Genomic DNA, 16,717 nt, shown 5'->3' on the forward strand with positions numbered 1-16,717 from the left:
AAAACCCCCTTCTAGGCTTGTGGGAAGCTTTGTTACTTCTATTTCTTTTACTAAATAGCCTCCCCTTTTAGACAGTAAACAAGAGTTGGAAAATCAAGCCAAGCTTTGGGGTACACAAGGCTTTCTGTGGGTCTTTTGATTGAATTCATTTCTTTTGCAGTAAATATGGTAAAGGACTTTAGGGAGAGCATGTTGGTTTGGTAGGCTTCTCTGACAATAAGTCATGAAAGATACAAAATAGATGTTGTGGGTCCAGATGGTAGCTAGCACCTTTCAGTTACTACAACTGTGTCAGAAATGTATGACACCTTCCTATATATATATATATTCCTATATATATCCTATATACTCCTCTGAGGTAATCACAGTTACAGCCATATCACTACTAACACTAGTCACATATAACTGTATGATCAACAGTATCTACATGGGGATTTGGAGTATTGTTTTACTTATTTGTGTTGTTGGTACATTATTATGTGTTGACCTTATTGCAATGTATGCTATCCTTATTGCAAAGGATGCTATCCTTATTGCAAAGGATGCTATCTCAGGCTTATATCTTGCCTTTTAAGGCAGCAGAGAGATTGATAGCTCTCTGTATCTATTTTTCTGTAGAGACATAGAAAAATAGTTTTCTATTTATTTCCAATGGTTTCTAATGGTTTTCATAATGATTTCCAATCTACTAGGCAACAAGAAATTCCAGAAGCTCCTCATCCAGTGCCAGCAGCATCAGTGAGAGCGCTGAGAGTACAACGAACTCCCCCTCCAGCAGTGACTCTGACAACAGAGCATCGCAAGGAGGCACTCAAATTAATCTGAAGTCAAGGCGATCCAAAACCAAAGAAAAGAAATTCTACCCATTTGGGGACAGCAGTAGAAGTAGTAGTAGCAGCAGTAGCAGTAGTAGCAGCAGCAGCAGTAGCAGTGATAGTAGCAGTAGTAGCAGCAGCAGCAGTGATAGTAGCAGTAGTAGCAGCAGCAGCAGTGATAGTAGCAGCAGCAGCAGTAGTAGCAGTAGCCGCAGCAGTAGTAGTAGCAGCAAAAGCAGTAGTAGCAGCAGCAGCAAGAGCAAAAGCAGTAGCAGCAGTAGCAAAACCAATAGTGGTAGCAGCAGTAGCAACAGCAAAGGCAGCAGCAGTAGTAGTAGCAAAAGCAATAGCAAGGGCAGTAGCAGCAGTAGTAGCAAAGCATCTGGTACAAGGCAGAAGGCTAAGCAGCAGTCCAAGACCACATCATTTCCACATGCCAGCGCAGCTGAAGGAGAGAGAAGTGTCCATGACCAGAAACAGAAAACACAGAGTAGCAGCAGTAGCAGCAGAAGAGCCAGCAGCAACAGCAGGAGCACCAGCGGTAGCACCAGCAGCAGCAGTGAAAGCTCTGGCGTTTCCCATCGCCAGTGGAAACAGGACAGACAAGCTGAGACTAAACGTGTCAACTCCCCATTTAACAGTCACAGTAGTTACGACATTTCTAATGAATGGGTAACATTTTTAATGCTTTGACTTCTACTAGGAGGTGATCTTCACTGAGTAGGTAATAGCTTTCTTTTGGAATTTTGCAGGAAACATACCTGCCAAAAGTATACCGGCTCCACTTCAGGTCTGATCACACCCATTGGGTAGGTGCCTAATTCAATTGCACATTGCTATGGTGGCTGGAGCTGATACAATCAAGCATATTGCTGGAAGGCTTTGGTTCATTTCACTTGACCATTCCATATTGTCTAATAATATCACTCACTACTGACAAAATAAGAATAATTATTACTAAAATCCTAACTATTGTACTGCATCCCTCTGTTGCAGTTCTAGCAGCCTTTTGGTAAGGATATCTTTCAGCTAGATGCTGTAAAATACTCAGCTAACAAAGACCATTAGAGAATTATAAAATAGCAGGGCCTTCCAGCAGTATTAACTGCTTCTGTATTATTTGGGGCAGTCAAAATCATTCTGTGTCAGAAGCCAGGTTCAGTATGCATTACTGCACAGAAGTATGTTAAGTACATCTAAGGATGACAAATTTTGTAGGTGTCACCTACAAAGTTATGAGTCCTGCTTATGAAAGAGAAAGATGATTTGTAGTGTTTTTAATTAAATATTATCCTTTTTTTTCAATATATTTTCTAAATAATCACTTATTAAGTTCAAGTTTAGTTTTGTCTGACATTAGAGCTTGACAATATATTGTCACCATTTGCAATCACTGTATGCATGGCATTCCTATTTGCAGAGAGGTACAGGTGGATATAAAGCACATCCCAACCAAATTTCATGTCTGCTTCGTGATAAAAATCACATGCTGTCTATGTCTAAGTTGCCTGCACAAGGAGGCTTATAGCTCTGATTTTGATGTCTACACTAAAATTAGAGGCTATAGCATTTTTAACTTATTTGTGTTTCATAGCATTCAGGCCACAGGACTTCAAGCAGCTCATCGTCATCTTCCTCTGAGTCTGGAAGCAGCCACAGCAACAGCAGCAGCAGTGACAACAGCAGCAGGAAAAGCCACACGAGCAGCTCCAGTAGCAGTAGCAGCAGTCACCATCATGTGGAAAAGGCTACCCACAGCTCAAAGAGAAGCCCCACAAGCAGAGGAGCCAGCACTCACCACAGACATGGATCCAGCCTGACGCATGAGGTAGTATCTCAGAAGCTGCACACCTGCTTAGACAGGCAGCACCAGGAAGTAGTCAAGTTTGTAAACTGAAACTTACACTGCACTGAGGTTCATTTTCCCCCTGTAAAAATATTGTTTCCAAATTCCTTTTACCTTGGAGTTTTGTTTATTGATTTCTGTATTACACTGTCCTTCATTTCTAAAGGCATTAGCTGTACATGAAAGCCTGGGTCAGAAAATGATTGAAGAAAATAAAAGGAGATGGGATATAAATTAAAGGGGGAAAATAGTTCTTTTTTCTTATGAAACTCCAGATTTTCCTAAGTTAAAAAACTTAGAATCTAGGTAAAAATGCAAGTTAGAGGGATTTAAGGTTTATTTAAAGAACCGATAATAAACAAAACAAAACAAGAAAACCAAAACCCACCAACTTAATTCCTCCTAGTGGTTGTGAGTGCATGCTGAGTGTAAATAAAATCATAATGCCCACGGTTATTACTGATTAGGAAAGTCCCATAAGGCAGTGATCATCCTTATCTTTAATACACACTTGGTATTCCAGAACCGTGCTGAGTAACAGGTAGTTCTGCAAAGGCAGAAAATGTCTATGGGAACTCTGCCACCACAAAGAATTTCAGAATAATTTGTTTGAAGAAGCAATCGTATGGTAGAATACACTATGCATGTGTATAACTGTATGTTGATATCCAATATGTATGTAGACAGTTGTTCTGAATATCACAATAATGCACAAAATCTTAAGTGTAAAAAGATAGATAGAAGAATCTTGGATGATCTTGTATGAAAACAATTGCATCCTTGAAAATTTATCTTGTTAATGAAATAACTAAGACTGAAATCAAAATTATTCTTAATTACTGGAGATAAAGATAAGATGTACCATAAACTAAACTGCTGAAAGGTGGAGGATTCTACTTGCTATCGGCATACGTAATCCGGACTGTAGGCTCTCCAGTGAATACACTGAAATACTTAAGCACAGATGGCTGGGGGTTGTTTTTCAGCGCAACTTCCTGGGAGACGTAATTCCACCTGGCATTACGATTGTGGCACAGGCAGTAAGAAGTGACAACAAAAATCAAGGTTATCAAGCTACAGCATATGTTCGTTCCGATGCTGCCAAAGTTGATGTGCAACTAGTTGTGGTTCAGCTGGCTGAAACCAATTGGAAAGCATGTGCTGATGCTGTAATACTGCCTCTGAAAGCACAGGTAAGTACACAGGCAGCTTTGCCAAGCAAGACATTTAAAAGGCCCACGGTTTTTTAAATAAGCACAGTGCACCTGCTGATTAGAAAGTCCAAACAGGGCATAGATAAGTATTTTGAATGTGCTCCAATTTCATTAAGAAATCAGAAAACGTTCATAGATTTCACTCTCCTTTTGAATCACAACAAAAGCAAACACAAAACAAAAAACAGCCACTTCAAAATCTGACTCCCCCCAAAATTTTTATTTTCAAGATGCATCAAAATGGTATTTATAGAATTATTTTAAAAGTTTGAAAATATTTCTACCTACTTATTGTTTATCATTCAAGTTTGCTTTTCTGGGAATCAAACCGTTTTTCTCTCTATAACTCGTTTCATAAGATCAATTACTCAAAGGCATCTGAAACACTCTATTTCTTGTGATTTATATGAGATAACAGAAAAATTAAGGTTAGATAATGGGTTGAAACCTGAGAAAATGATAAATTTTTTTCCACTCCTTCCTGTGCTGTGCTTCCAGTGCACCTATAAAGGAAACAAGTCTTTGGATGACTATCTATAAATTTATATTTTTTGCAGCAACAATTAACTAATTCATCCCATTATTTCAGAATTCAAAATGTAGAGGTTCAATACAGGAAGTACTGAAGAAGACTAATAGACATTTTAGTCCAATCTTCTTCTAGAACAAAATATATACTGATCATTATCTTACCAAGTTTAAGGAAATCTCAGGAAATTATAGCAAGCCTTAGCCTATCTAGAGTGAAAGCCATGGAAACATAAAGGATCAATGTGAAGTTTCAGGAAAGAAGAAAATATTTTATTTTGGAATTACTAATGATGTTTCTATGATTCTTTTCTGAAATTTGGATGTCTGTTTTCCTGTCCATAAAGGCTAGAATGAAATGGGGCAAGGAGTGCCGAGACTACAGGATAGCAGCCTTGGCTACCACAGGCCAACTGGCAAGGAAGCCAGCCGTGCAGCTGAAGGTACAATGGGGAAATGTTCCTTCCTGGATAAAAAAGACAAGCACAGCGTATGTAGTTTGCTTTTTCCTTAACTATTGTGTTGCCTTTTTCTACATTAGTTGCCATTATAAATGCACTGGAAGAACTGAATGATTTTTTGAACAGATATTTTTTGAGAAAACACAAGTTCAGAGGCACAAGAGTATTCTTTGAATGTATTCTAGTTCCCCCACATGCTTCATATTAAAGGGCATCCTTCAATTATTTAAAATTTGACATGCTTAATTTAATTTCCCTTATTAAATGATTAGATATTTCAGTTCAAAATGCCTCTTTGTTTTGAAATGTCTTTCTATTCAGTATTAAAAAACAAACAAACAAACAAACAAAAAACTGTTAAAATGATAAAAAATAAAAACAACACATTTCCTTAAAATAAAATTAAACATTTTGTTTTAGCCAAAGTACTTTGACTTCTCAGTTTTCCCTTATTTTCCTCCAATTTTTTCAGAAATGCCAGCAATACTCACCCTCTAATACCTTTCTTTGCTTGTGGAGCTGAGTTTGTCACATCTTATTTATCTCTAGATTTATGCAGTACATTCCTGGTGCGGCACTTGTGTTGGGCTTCTCAGAGGCACATCAGAGAAACCCATCTCGTGAACTTATTGTACGGGCAGCTGCAACATCTCCACGAACAATCGATACAGTAATTAAAGCTCCTGGGGTATGTGTCAATTTTTCTTTGTCTATGTGGATTTTCAACTTACTTGTTTTCATACTTATGTATTTAAAAATAAATAAATAAATAAATTTTAAAAGTTAATCATATATTTTAGAGGAGTTGTTATATACCTGATAACATGAGTATTGAAATACGTAATCTTTGATTTTGTACTGCCTCGGTGAAATAGGACAACAAGCAAAAGCAGAAAAATCTATATTGAAATACTTTATTTCCATGCTGAGAACAGTAGTTAAGCCCAGGCCCAGGCTGCTTCAAATATGACTGCTCTATGCTTACAGCATTTTTTTACCCTATGTGACAGTTCTGTGAGATGTATATGGGCCTGAGAGCAGATAATGGAGACCCTGAGAACATCTTGCACTCTGCAGCAGCCAAGTGCAGCATCTAATGATGTTTGTGCTTCAGTCCCACAGCTGCAGTTGACTGCACTCTGTGAGACAGGTCTGAGCAAGTTAAAACAGCCACAGATAATTCTGTGGCTTTAACTCAGCTTTAACTAAACTGAAGCAGTTAGTTACAGTCTCAGAGCAGCTTGCACAGGCTGGATCTGCAGAATCCCACTGATTAATTGGTCCTTGTCCACCAAATCCCTGTGCACTGCTTTGAAAGTTTTCCCCTATGGATCTGTAGTAAATTAATAACAGCTCGCTATTCATAAACAGAGAAATTAGTGTGTCTTTAACCTTCTGCTGTGCTTCAGAATTGCAGGATCTTTATTACATGATAATGAAGGAGTAGGAACATTAGGCATTAAGTTGATGCCCTTGGTAAATGTCTTCTATATCTACAAAAATAAGAAATCTTACCACAGTGGCACATCGTGACATTTTTCAGCCTTTAATGGATGCTGCTCACTTTGACAAACACATCCATCAGATTAGTTACTTAATTTTTTCAATCATTTTTTCAAAAGTCACACAATTATCATTTAAACTTCATCTAAATAGGTTACTTTCTACTGTTCCTAACAATTTCTCATAAAAGTCAGGAATTTAGACCAGAAGAGAGAGTGACTGCTAAGAAAAACCTGGGTTTTGGGCATATCCTAGAAAGACTAACACAACTGCAATTGTGTATCTACCTTCAAGATATTTTTCCAGGATGTCTTTTTTGTTTGTCTCTTTGCAGTGATATCACAAGCAATATGGCTCAATATATCTTAATGTTTTTTTCATTTCTACTTTTTCAGGTAACGCTTTACTATCAGGGACTCCGCGTGCCATTCACTTTGCCCTTAGGGCCATCATCTTCATCATATGAGACTAGAGATATCACTGCCTGGAATTTCCTTCCTGAAATAGCTTCACAAATAGCACAAGAAGATCAATGTAAGTACTACTTATATGATTGTCTTATGAGAAAGCGATGTTTGTAGATCCATCCTCTGAGACAACTGGGACTTTTCCCATATTGGTCTTCTAGAGGGAAGCTTAGTGTCTCCAACTCTGCTTTCTCAGTGGTTCATTTTATCACTTAGAAGTACATTTACCAGCAGGTGGATGAAGAGACTTCAAACTGATGTAAATCTTCTGAGTTCAAGAATCATTTCTACCACCAAGCCATAAACATCATCTTTTGCCCCTTCTAAGAAGGTGCCATCTCTGTGTTGAGAGGCATCATCTGATGGGTGTAAGACAAATAATTAAATTTCTGCCATGTTTATTATTTTATTTAAAAAAAAAATCATAGAAGTTTTAAGTGATTGGTGTCTAACACTTCTGTGGGAAATGTGAACTAATTTCTGTAGTGGTTGCTACTTTTAGTATCTGAAGACATTAGTAAGTCAGTTTTAGTAACTATACTGTCTAAAGGTTTGCTTTTAGCATGTTAACAAAATCAATACTAATATAGTCTACATCTGTTAGCAATTGTGAAATCCTATTCTTACAGACTCTGGCAACATTAAAAGATTCTGCAAAGAAGATGCTGAAATTCTTTTCTATCTACTGTGCAGTCCAGTCACACAGAGGCGGCCTTTAGTACTTTGCAGCAATACACTATGCCATTGTCACATCCGCCATTTCTTTTCTGGTTTTGTTTTGCAGCCACATGTGAAGTCAGCAAGGGAGATTTCAAAACATTCGATCGCATGAGCTTCTCATGTTCTTTCAATAAAAGCTGCAATGTGATAGTGGCCCAAGATTGTACTGAACATCCAAAATTCATCATTACTGCAAGAAAAGTTGATCACCAGTCTTTGTCAAGAGAGATTCACATAAATACAAGTTCAGCGTAAGTGTGGTTTACTCTGAAGGCTTAAAAATGAGATACAGAACTTCAGGGAGTTAGTCTTGGAATGGAGATGTCTAGTTTGGATGCAACTAGTTTACAGTCACATGTGTGAGGATTTACAGAATCCTCATCTGACAGTCTTAGATTTCATTTTCCTCATACTCAGTGTCACAGTCAGGATCTTATAACCTGCTCCGTGAGTTCCCACAGTGTCTTTTTTGCAGAGGCTGAATCTCAGCACTCAAAGTTCCAATACATTTTGCATTTTGAAATGAAAGCAGCTCAGTCACTCATTCACAATCCAAATGACCAAATTAGCTCCCTGATAGCTTTGGTCACAAATATTTCAATCTTACATTTTAAATTCACCACTAGTTTCTTCTTTTTTTTTTTCCTTATAGGAACATCACAATCTGTCCTGCAGCAGATTCATCTCTGCTCGTGACATGCAATAAAGAATCAGTACTATCAGACAGTGGAGTTTCTGAGTATGAAAAAGGTGAGCTTTCATACCCACAACTCTAGGACTGATTCAGAAACAAAGCATCTTTAAGACTGTTTTTAATAAGCTTCACAGAAACATCACAATGTTAAGAAAACACAAATGGGATTAATTCAAAGAAAAACTAAAGATCATCTCAGTATTTGTATTGCTTAATAATTCTGTGTTTCCCATAGCAGTTACATGCTTAATTTTCCTTGCTATAACTGAGAGGTAAAGCAGTATAAGAAAAGGCTTATGTCCAAGACTGGTGCTTGTTTACAAACAGTGTACTTGTTATAGTCACAGTTAACATACTTCAGGCTAGATATTTGTCTGGAGAACCACCAATGTCATTTTCATTGCAAGATTTAATAGACTGGATACAGAAGTAAGTTCCAACTACAGGAAACCATGGTAGAATGTTTTCACAAATGAATTGAATGTTTCTTCTCTTTTTGATCTCTCACAAAACAAAACATCAACAATTCCAAACCTTCTGACTTCAGCAGAATAATGGAAACTGTGAAGGAAAATGTACTTTGTGCTACTCATTTTCTCCATTACTTTAAAATTATGATTAGATATCTTTTTGCAGACAATATTAAAATTTATAAGAATGGAACAACAGTTATTGTGGAAGCTCCAACACATGGTCTGAAGAATGTGAAGTTTGATGGTGAGATCCTTAAGGTATGGTGCTTTCTTTCAAAGTTACTGTCTTCCTTCTGTTTAGTGCCATGCAAATGTAGCAGATCATCACTTCAGTACTCACTAAAAAGATGCACTGTTTTACAGGTTACTGTTGCTTCATGGATGAGAGGAAAGACCTGTGGAGTCTGTGGAAATAATGACAGAGAAAAGCACAATGAACTCCTAATGCCAAATCATAAGCTGGCACACAGCTGTTCTGCTTTTGTTCATTCATGGGTACTGCTAGAAGAAACCTGCTCTGGTGGTGAGTAGATCTGAAAACAATTTATGCTTGGAGAGAATACAATTTCAGGTTTTCTCTGCCAATAGCTGGAAAGATTTTTTCTTTTAAAAGCAGTATTTTACTTAAAATGACAACAGCAGTATATATACATTTTAACTTCATTAACCACTGACTTTTTAAAATACTGCCTGTGAACACAGAGATTATACAATACAGCAAGTCTTTGTCTCATGTGCACTTCAATGTTAAATAATTGATTCTAACATAATTTCTTACAGTAAATAGCTTATTTCTTCGAGAGGCAAGCTCAGACCTAAACTGACCTAACTGAAGTCAGTTTGATTTTTACTGCTGAGACAACTCAGTTGTAGCCGCTGTCTGTAGGCTTAATTTAATGAAACAAACTGCATACTATGAATGTAGTAGGTCAAATCTGAAGTATATGCAGATTTTCAGAGTGCACAAAATTTGTTTTTCTTCTGCATCATCTGAGGGTGCAATTTTAGGGAAATATTTAGAAATACTACTAAAGTAAAAGCTTCCTCTCACATGGAGCTGGAAGAATAATGATGGTCTCCCATAACATCAACACAGTTTTGTTTTGTACATCTCCATTTACCTTGGACCTGAGACAACTTTGTTGAAGTTAATGGTTGCTTTCTCCTTGACTTCAGTGGCAGCAGACTTGTTCTTATCTGTATGTCAGGAAACAGAGTCATAGCTGGGATCCTGTTAAGTTTCATTATACCTTTCTAGTGAGATAATTACAGCATTATAAAAATCATCCAATACAAAAATTATCCTTGATGTTATTATATAAATGCTGCCTTTTTTTTTCCTACCCACTCACTACAGTTGACATTTTTCCTAATGCAATGAAGTAGCCATTGTGCCTGCAGTATCTATTCTTAATAGCTTCCAGATATGAGAGGTTATTTTCTGTGTATTATATGGTTCTAAAAACTGGGTATACACAGTTCCATTTGGGTTATATTGTGCAATTAGATTTTAAATATAGCTCCCCTTACAGAATCTCTCTTCAGTCCCCCAACTTATTATCATCCTATCTCGATAACCTTGCTACTGTGAAAATGGTTTGTCAGGGACCTGTGTTTTAATAAAAGCTGAAGAGAAAATATGGACCTTTATTATTGCAAGGATCGATTGGGATTTATTTCTACAATTTTAACTACCTTTCTTTTTCCTCTTAGGGTGCAAACTGCAGCGCAGTTATGTGAAGCTGAATCGAAATCCTACTATTGATGGAGAGGAATCTACATGCTACTCTGTTGACCCAGTACTGAAATGTATGAAAGACTGTACTCCAACTGAAAAAACTTCCGTTAAGGTTGGCTTCCACTGTTTCCCAAAAAGTAAGACATTTTTCTTTCTGTGTCACATACTGTAGGAGCTCTGTCAGAACACTCGAAAGAACAAAACACAGAACAGCCACACACAGAACTGCATGGCTCCAGCTCCTCTCTGAGCTGCTGTTTTTAATCCCATTACTATTTGCTATAAACATTGACAGTACTGGACAGCTAAGAGCTAGTTTAGACGATGACAGGTAGCGTCATCTGAGGAAAACTGAGGTGGTAAAAGGGGCAGAAGAGATCAATAAACTTTTTTTCACATTTTCAGGATCTCCATAAAGTTTTGATAAGCAACAGTAAGTCCTTTTATGCACATTACAGCCTGCAATTTTGTGTAGTCCAGGGCAAGCAAGGCAATTGAAAGTCAGTCAAGTAGTGTGACATGACTGCTGTGATTAGGCTGCCATGCTACGCCACTATGCAATACATCAGCAAAAAACACACTGCTGAAATGTTCTCTAGATTGCTCCCAAAATTGGTTTGTTTTTCAAAGGTACTTTATATACACAATCGTGTACCCCAGATTTTTAAAAATACTGAGTCTTTTTCTCCTTTCACTTACTTATACAAATTTACCATGAATGTAATGCATGATTACAAAACACAGCTATATACACTTGAGAATCCAGACTTGAATCTGTAGATATTTCTGGTACATTCCTTCCTAAGTCTTCTAATGGATCACTCAGTACATAGATATCATAGACAGAAATCACCGCTTGAGAGTATCTGCTAAATTGATCTGTTTTCCATGCTAACCATTATTAGCCAAAACCACAGCAGGGATGATGCAGTGTAGTTTCACTGAAACCAATGAATTTCTATATTGAGTAATACTAAAGAGAAACACTATTATATTTCTGATTTAAAACATCTATCTAGAACTTCACACTTTTTGCTCATGTTATTAATGTCTTCCATGTGCTGATTCAGCCCACAAAAGGAATGAGTATCTTTTTATAATAGTCAACATTCTATGAGTCAATTTAACAGGTACCGCAAAAAAATGCTAATAGTTTTCTGACAGTTCCCTGAGAAGTGAATAGATGAATCCTTTTATGAAAAGAACACTCTTTCAGCAACAACAAAAAACACACTTCCCAAACCTTGTCATATCCATGTTTCACAGATTTCTTTTTTGCATCCAAGTCTATATCTCTGAAATGTCATCAACCCGGGCCACTCAGTGCCTCAGAATATTAGACTATAATGAAGTTGTCTCATTCCTTCACAAAAATGTGTTAGAAAAAAAGGAAAATTAGTTAAAAAAAAAAAAAAAAGTTATGTTAGTTGTCACAGCCAGTGCTACTTTTACAGCAACTGCAGGCTTCTCTGGTTCATTTACTGAACCAGAGGCTGGGAAGTGTTCTAACAACACTCCTAATCAAGGACTTTATTTAATCTATCTGGAAAAGGAGGGGGAAGAAAAGGAGGAAGGGGAATGGTTGCCATGTGAGCTTTCTTTCTTTTTTTTTAAACCATGATGATTGTTTTTTCTCAAGCAAGAGATCAGTAGGAATACAAGGCTAACCCTTGTAATTTAGTCTTTTTATTTCTTTGTTCAATGATTTGGAGGAGAAGCATAAATAAAATCCCCATCCTTCCCAAGCAGTGAACATGTATTTGTATGCACAGAACAAAAACTTCTCCTCAGCTCTTTGTACGAGAACTCAGACTTGATAATCTATAGCATCAAAAGACAGGGACCGCTTCACTGTCACTAGTGAGGAAAGGATAAAATGAAGTTCAGGGGTACAGACTAGCCCCTGTTGTCCTCAAATCAGTGAGCTTATAGTCTTATGTTCTTGACTGAGGCAGACTTTATACCTAGCTTAAGTCCATGTGTCCGTTTGCATGTCAAACATGCCACCAGTCCTGTCCATATGGATGATAGCTTTCAGCCACAATCCAGTTTGCCCAAGGAACTATTTCCTACATGGATATCAACATGGATAGACCCACAGCTTAGCCTCATGTGTCACAAGAATCAATGCTTATAAAAAAAATAGAACTCAGACTTCTATAGCAGATTTCAGACTTCTATAGCAGATGCCATTTCACAGCTTGGAAATATGACATACTTTAAAAAATAAACACCTCAAGCACCTTTCTGGGAAATATTTGGCATCAAGATAATTATGAAAAAAATAACTGTGCCTGGGTTGAACAGTAATTCAGCCAAGGAGAGTGTCAGCATTTCAGGAGATAAGTGACCAATATAGCCTAAACACAGCAGTCTCCAGATTTTCCTGTGATGAAAGATGGCATGTCTTAAATGTATTGTCCAACTGAGGGATGAAAAAAAAATAAATAAATGGAAGTAAAATTATGAAAGCTTTACCCATTCTCATTATGCAAACTTAATCTAAATGGATGTCCTAATATTCTTCCAGATGGAACGATAAACCTCCAACTATCTAAGAATATTTATTGGGAGGATGAGTATTATTATTCCATTTAGATTATTCCAGCATTAAGGGATATGGCTTATTCAAGCTGCTGTTGATAAAGCAGTGTGGTAAGGTTAATACTGAAACTGACAATGCTCTGCCAGATTTCACAATATATGGGAAACTTTAATTAGAAGTTTATGAACCTCTGAAAATTCTCCAAAGGGCTTATACTTCAGGATGAACTTCAACAAATAGTCAGCTGAAATATGCACTGATATGCAGCAATAACATTAAAAGAGATTGCTGATGTATATCGGGACGTGGTGGTCTTACTTAGAAAGTGGTTACCTCCAGCACTTTTACTGGCTCCTGCCTGTTGTCATTTTACTTCATGAAATATTATTCATTTTGGTTTTAGGGAATTATTATAGTAATTGTATCATGGATGAAAATCCTGCTCCAAGTCAATGAGTCAGTGAGATGTCAGTTGTGGGGGCAGGATTTCTTTCTTTACTTGATGAGGGAGTTGGCAGCCATCAAAACAGGATTTCCTTGAAATGTATTAATTTGCTTGATGTTCGTTAACAATAGCTTCTCGCTTCTGACAGATACTGCTGTAAGCCTGCTGGAATGGCAGAGAAGCAGCGATAAGAAATCTGCATCTGAGGATGTTGTGGAGTCTGTGGATGCTGACATTGATTGTACCTGCACTGGTGACTGCAGTTAAGCAAAATTCTTTAGTGTTGTGCTATAGACATATTACAGAAATAATTGAATAGCTGGACAGATAAGAAGGAATGTGATAGCTGTAATAAAATATTAAGAAATGTGCTTGAAGAAAGTAAGCTTTCTCTATTGCATCCAAAGTCAAATGCATTATGTACAGTCTGCACAGCTTAATAAATATGTTGTTCATTAAATAAGTATTCATGCGGTCTCCCTCTTTATTTTTCTCTATCAACAAAACAATCAGACCAACTATAATATTATCCAGAAATTCTGCTTCTTTTTATCTGAAATATAATTATAGCAGTCCTCTCTTAAAATTATGTTCACTAGGTGATGAAAGGAAAACATGATTACAGCTACTGCTAACATTCCATTGTGTAAAGAATTTCATATTTAGCATACTAAAGACACAGTAAGCATTTGTTTTCTTTTATGTTTTCTGGTAAAGAGAAAAGTCTGTTCTTGGAACCATTCTGCAAAAAATACATTTTACTCCCAGCAAGACCATTAGCCTTAGTACATTCTACAAAGGAATGAATTGGACTGCTAGACTCCCACTGCACTTTCCAGAGAGCTATAGTGTGTGACACAGTCCACATTTTGATTTAAATTTCAATGGATGTGCTGTTACTTCGTGAGCTAAAAGTATGAATAGGATTTTTTATTTTTATTATTTTGGTTTACCATTTCTATTGTATGTCTATGAAAATGATGCCTTCAAAACCTTCAGAGAACAATAATACATCCAAATACTCCAAAAATAATATGTAGAAATGTGTAAGATCAATGGCATCATAAGGCTAAAATAAAGGAGGACAGTCATACTATGTTTAAACAGTAGACTGTCAATCCGCAAGCTTTCACTAGGCCTACACAGAAAGGCAATTCCCTCCCACCCCAGGGGAGCAGGATTAGGTGGCAACTCCACACCTCATGCAATGGCACAATATTCCTTCCCTTGTAGAGGAATCAGCCATGCAGCGAGCTGTGAGATGTGCTCCATAGCAGGCAACAGCAGCCAGCAGCCAAGTGCCTTAGTATGTGCAAGGTAGTGCTGAACCCAAATGCTGCCAGGAAACTGTCATTAAAGAAAATACTTCTCTTTCTAAGTATAAACTGAGCTATCAGAAAGAGAACTGAAGACTAAATAGCTGAACAATTACAGAATAACATTTCTCAAGGCTTTTCGTTCAAGATGAGAAACACAAGTGAAGTACTCTTACTTTCTCTCAGAAGCTTGAAACTAAATTGGAATTAGATAAGATCCAGTCTTTCTCAGTGTACTGCACCTACTTAACTACTTAATGAAGAAAATAAGCCATTATGAGTTCATCCAAGGCCAGACCCCAATGGGCTAAGCTCTGACACAGGGCAAATGCCCTATGGCAGTTTGTTTGTCTCAGCAGCTCTCGCCTCTCTGGATGACAGGGAGCAGAGCATGGCTAGAGCACACAGAGAAGGGTACCAGTTTCTTCAGCCAGCCTTTACTTAATCTATACGCTATATTTTAGAAACTTTATACACACGGACCCTTTAGTTAGATAGCTGGTACTAAAGAGCTTTTATTTTTACTTTTTTCTCAAGGAAGTTCAAATGCAGCCCAATAGCATGTGTTTTTACACTGTGTTTTCATTTGTAATAAAGCATTCATGAATTCCTTGTACAAAAGCTGCATTTTGCTAACTCACTAGAAATGCTGCACTCCAAAAAAGGCAGCTGCAAACAAGAGAGGAGATGATACATACCACTTTCCTTTAAAATCACACTAATATTGCACCTGGAGAGCCCTTCCTGGCTTTGTTTTCCCTGTGGCTTATGGAAGATTTGCCATTGACTTTCATAGGATCAGACTGGAGTCTGTCATATTTAATCCAACACCCTTCCCTTTAATCTGCTTGTTTACAAAAGAGAAACTTTTGCGAGTCAACCACTCCAGATAAGTCAAAGGTAGTGAAGAAATGCAGTGAGGGAAGAAAAAGGAACTTTCATGCTCGATGAGTAGAATAGGAATTCAATAGCAACAAAGGGCCCTTAGTAAGAGAAGTAATTCTGCCTGCTGTAAAACAGAGGCATGACACTAATTAACAATGATCAAATTGGAATGTACAGTACAAAAAATACAAGCAGTTCATAAAGTCAGAAATTATTTACAAATTGTTAAAATTATTAGGAAAAAAAAAAACTTAATCAGAAAAACTGATCAGTGGTCTTACATTAGCTTCTCCACATAATGATATATACAACGAGGATATATAATAACAGTACATCCTGTATCATGTTAAAAGTTTTAGTGTGCCATATCAGGCCTGCCCCCGGTGAAGCGCCACTTTCAGTCCTGCTCCAGCACCCCAGCAGCCAAAGGTTGCCCCTAGAAGAGCAAATTCACATCTCCTGCTAATGGCAGAAAAAGGTGACCTGCTCATGGTACACCCCTGACAGATGCCTCTCCTGCAGCAGAAGCTAATCTGTTCACACTAGCCTTGCTTTTCACAGGAAGCAAAACTCCCACCAGCAGGATACTGTCTATGCTGGCTTGAGCCCAGCAATCCTAAAGTAATGCTTAGTTCATGCACTGTCCCATACATAAGGAAGAAAAGATAAATGTGTCTCTCTACAGCAGAATTCACAATCCATCTCCTTACTAACACAGCCAGGGCTTGGGAGCAGGCCCAGCCCAAGAGACCCCAGGCACATACCATTGCCTAGTGTTCAAGCCATGGGTTAGACACAGCTCTTCTTGCTTCCATCACCAGGGAGCAGCTTTCTTCTCTGTCCCATTCCAATTTGTTGGTGCCCTCTTGCTGAGGCAGATGGATACCTGTGTCTGACTCCATTGATGTTCCATCTGTAAAATCCAAACATAATGAAAGTTAGCAAAGCCTGATGTTGGCACTGGGCACTGAGAACTGGCCCATTTTGCCAATAGAATTAAGAGCAATAGCAGTATGAGTGTGAAAAAGACCTTCTGGAGTGTCTAATGCACCACACAGACATTTCCA

At 37.6% G+C, this 16,717-nt stretch overlaps 2 protein-coding genes across 6 annotated transcripts in view; one reads left to right on the plus strand and one right to left on the minus strand.

The window, feature by feature from the left end:
* The window catches only part of LOC107317574 (vitellogenin-1), a 72,203-nt gene extending 58,288 nt beyond the window's left edge, over positions 1–13,915 (plus strand). For all 3 annotated transcript variants that reach the window (XM_085512254.1, XM_032446247.2, XM_085512253.1), the window contains exons 23-35: positions 693–1,487; positions 1,568–1,624; positions 2,410–2,643; positions 3,648–3,854; positions 4,751–4,893; positions 5,414–5,552; positions 6,763–6,901; positions 7,619–7,805; positions 8,207–8,304; positions 8,885–8,979; positions 9,085–9,244; positions 10,435–10,596; positions 13,598–13,915. In XM_085512254.1, coding sequence (XP_085368380.1) covers positions 693–1,487; positions 1,568–1,624; positions 2,410–2,643; positions 3,648–3,854; positions 4,751–4,893; positions 5,414–5,552; positions 6,763–6,901; positions 7,619–7,805; positions 8,207–8,304; positions 8,885–8,979; positions 9,085–9,244; positions 10,435–10,596; positions 13,598–13,716 — 2,535 coding nt within the window. In that variant the 3' untranslated portion in view covers positions 13,717–13,915. The remainder of the gene's footprint in view (positions 1–692; positions 1,488–1,567; positions 1,625–2,409; positions 2,644–3,647; positions 3,855–4,750; positions 4,894–5,413; positions 5,553–6,762; positions 6,902–7,618; positions 7,806–8,206; positions 8,305–8,884; positions 8,980–9,084; positions 9,245–10,434; positions 10,597–13,597) is intronic.
* A 2,499-nt stretch (positions 13,916–16,414) lies between these two features.
* The window catches only part of PTGFR (prostaglandin F receptor), a 60,529-nt gene continuing 60,226 nt past the window's right edge, over positions 16,415–16,717 (minus strand). For 2 of the 3 annotated variants that reach the window (XM_085512256.1, XM_085512259.1), the window contains one exon: positions 16,421–16,563. In XM_085512256.1, coding sequence (XP_085368382.1) covers positions 16,465–16,563 — 99 coding nt within the window. In that variant the 3' untranslated portion in view covers positions 16,421–16,464. Of the gene's footprint in view, positions 16,564–16,717 lie in introns of all 3 variants that reach the window. The other variant, XM_085512257.1, reaches the window with a different exon arrangement.

This window comes from Coturnix japonica, chromosome 11, assembly GCF_054131305.1.
Source record: "Coturnix japonica strain WE chromosome 11, WE-NBRP24, whole genome shotgun sequence".
Classification (NCBI taxonomy): Eukaryota; Metazoa; Chordata; class Aves; order Galliformes; family Phasianidae; genus Coturnix; species Coturnix japonica.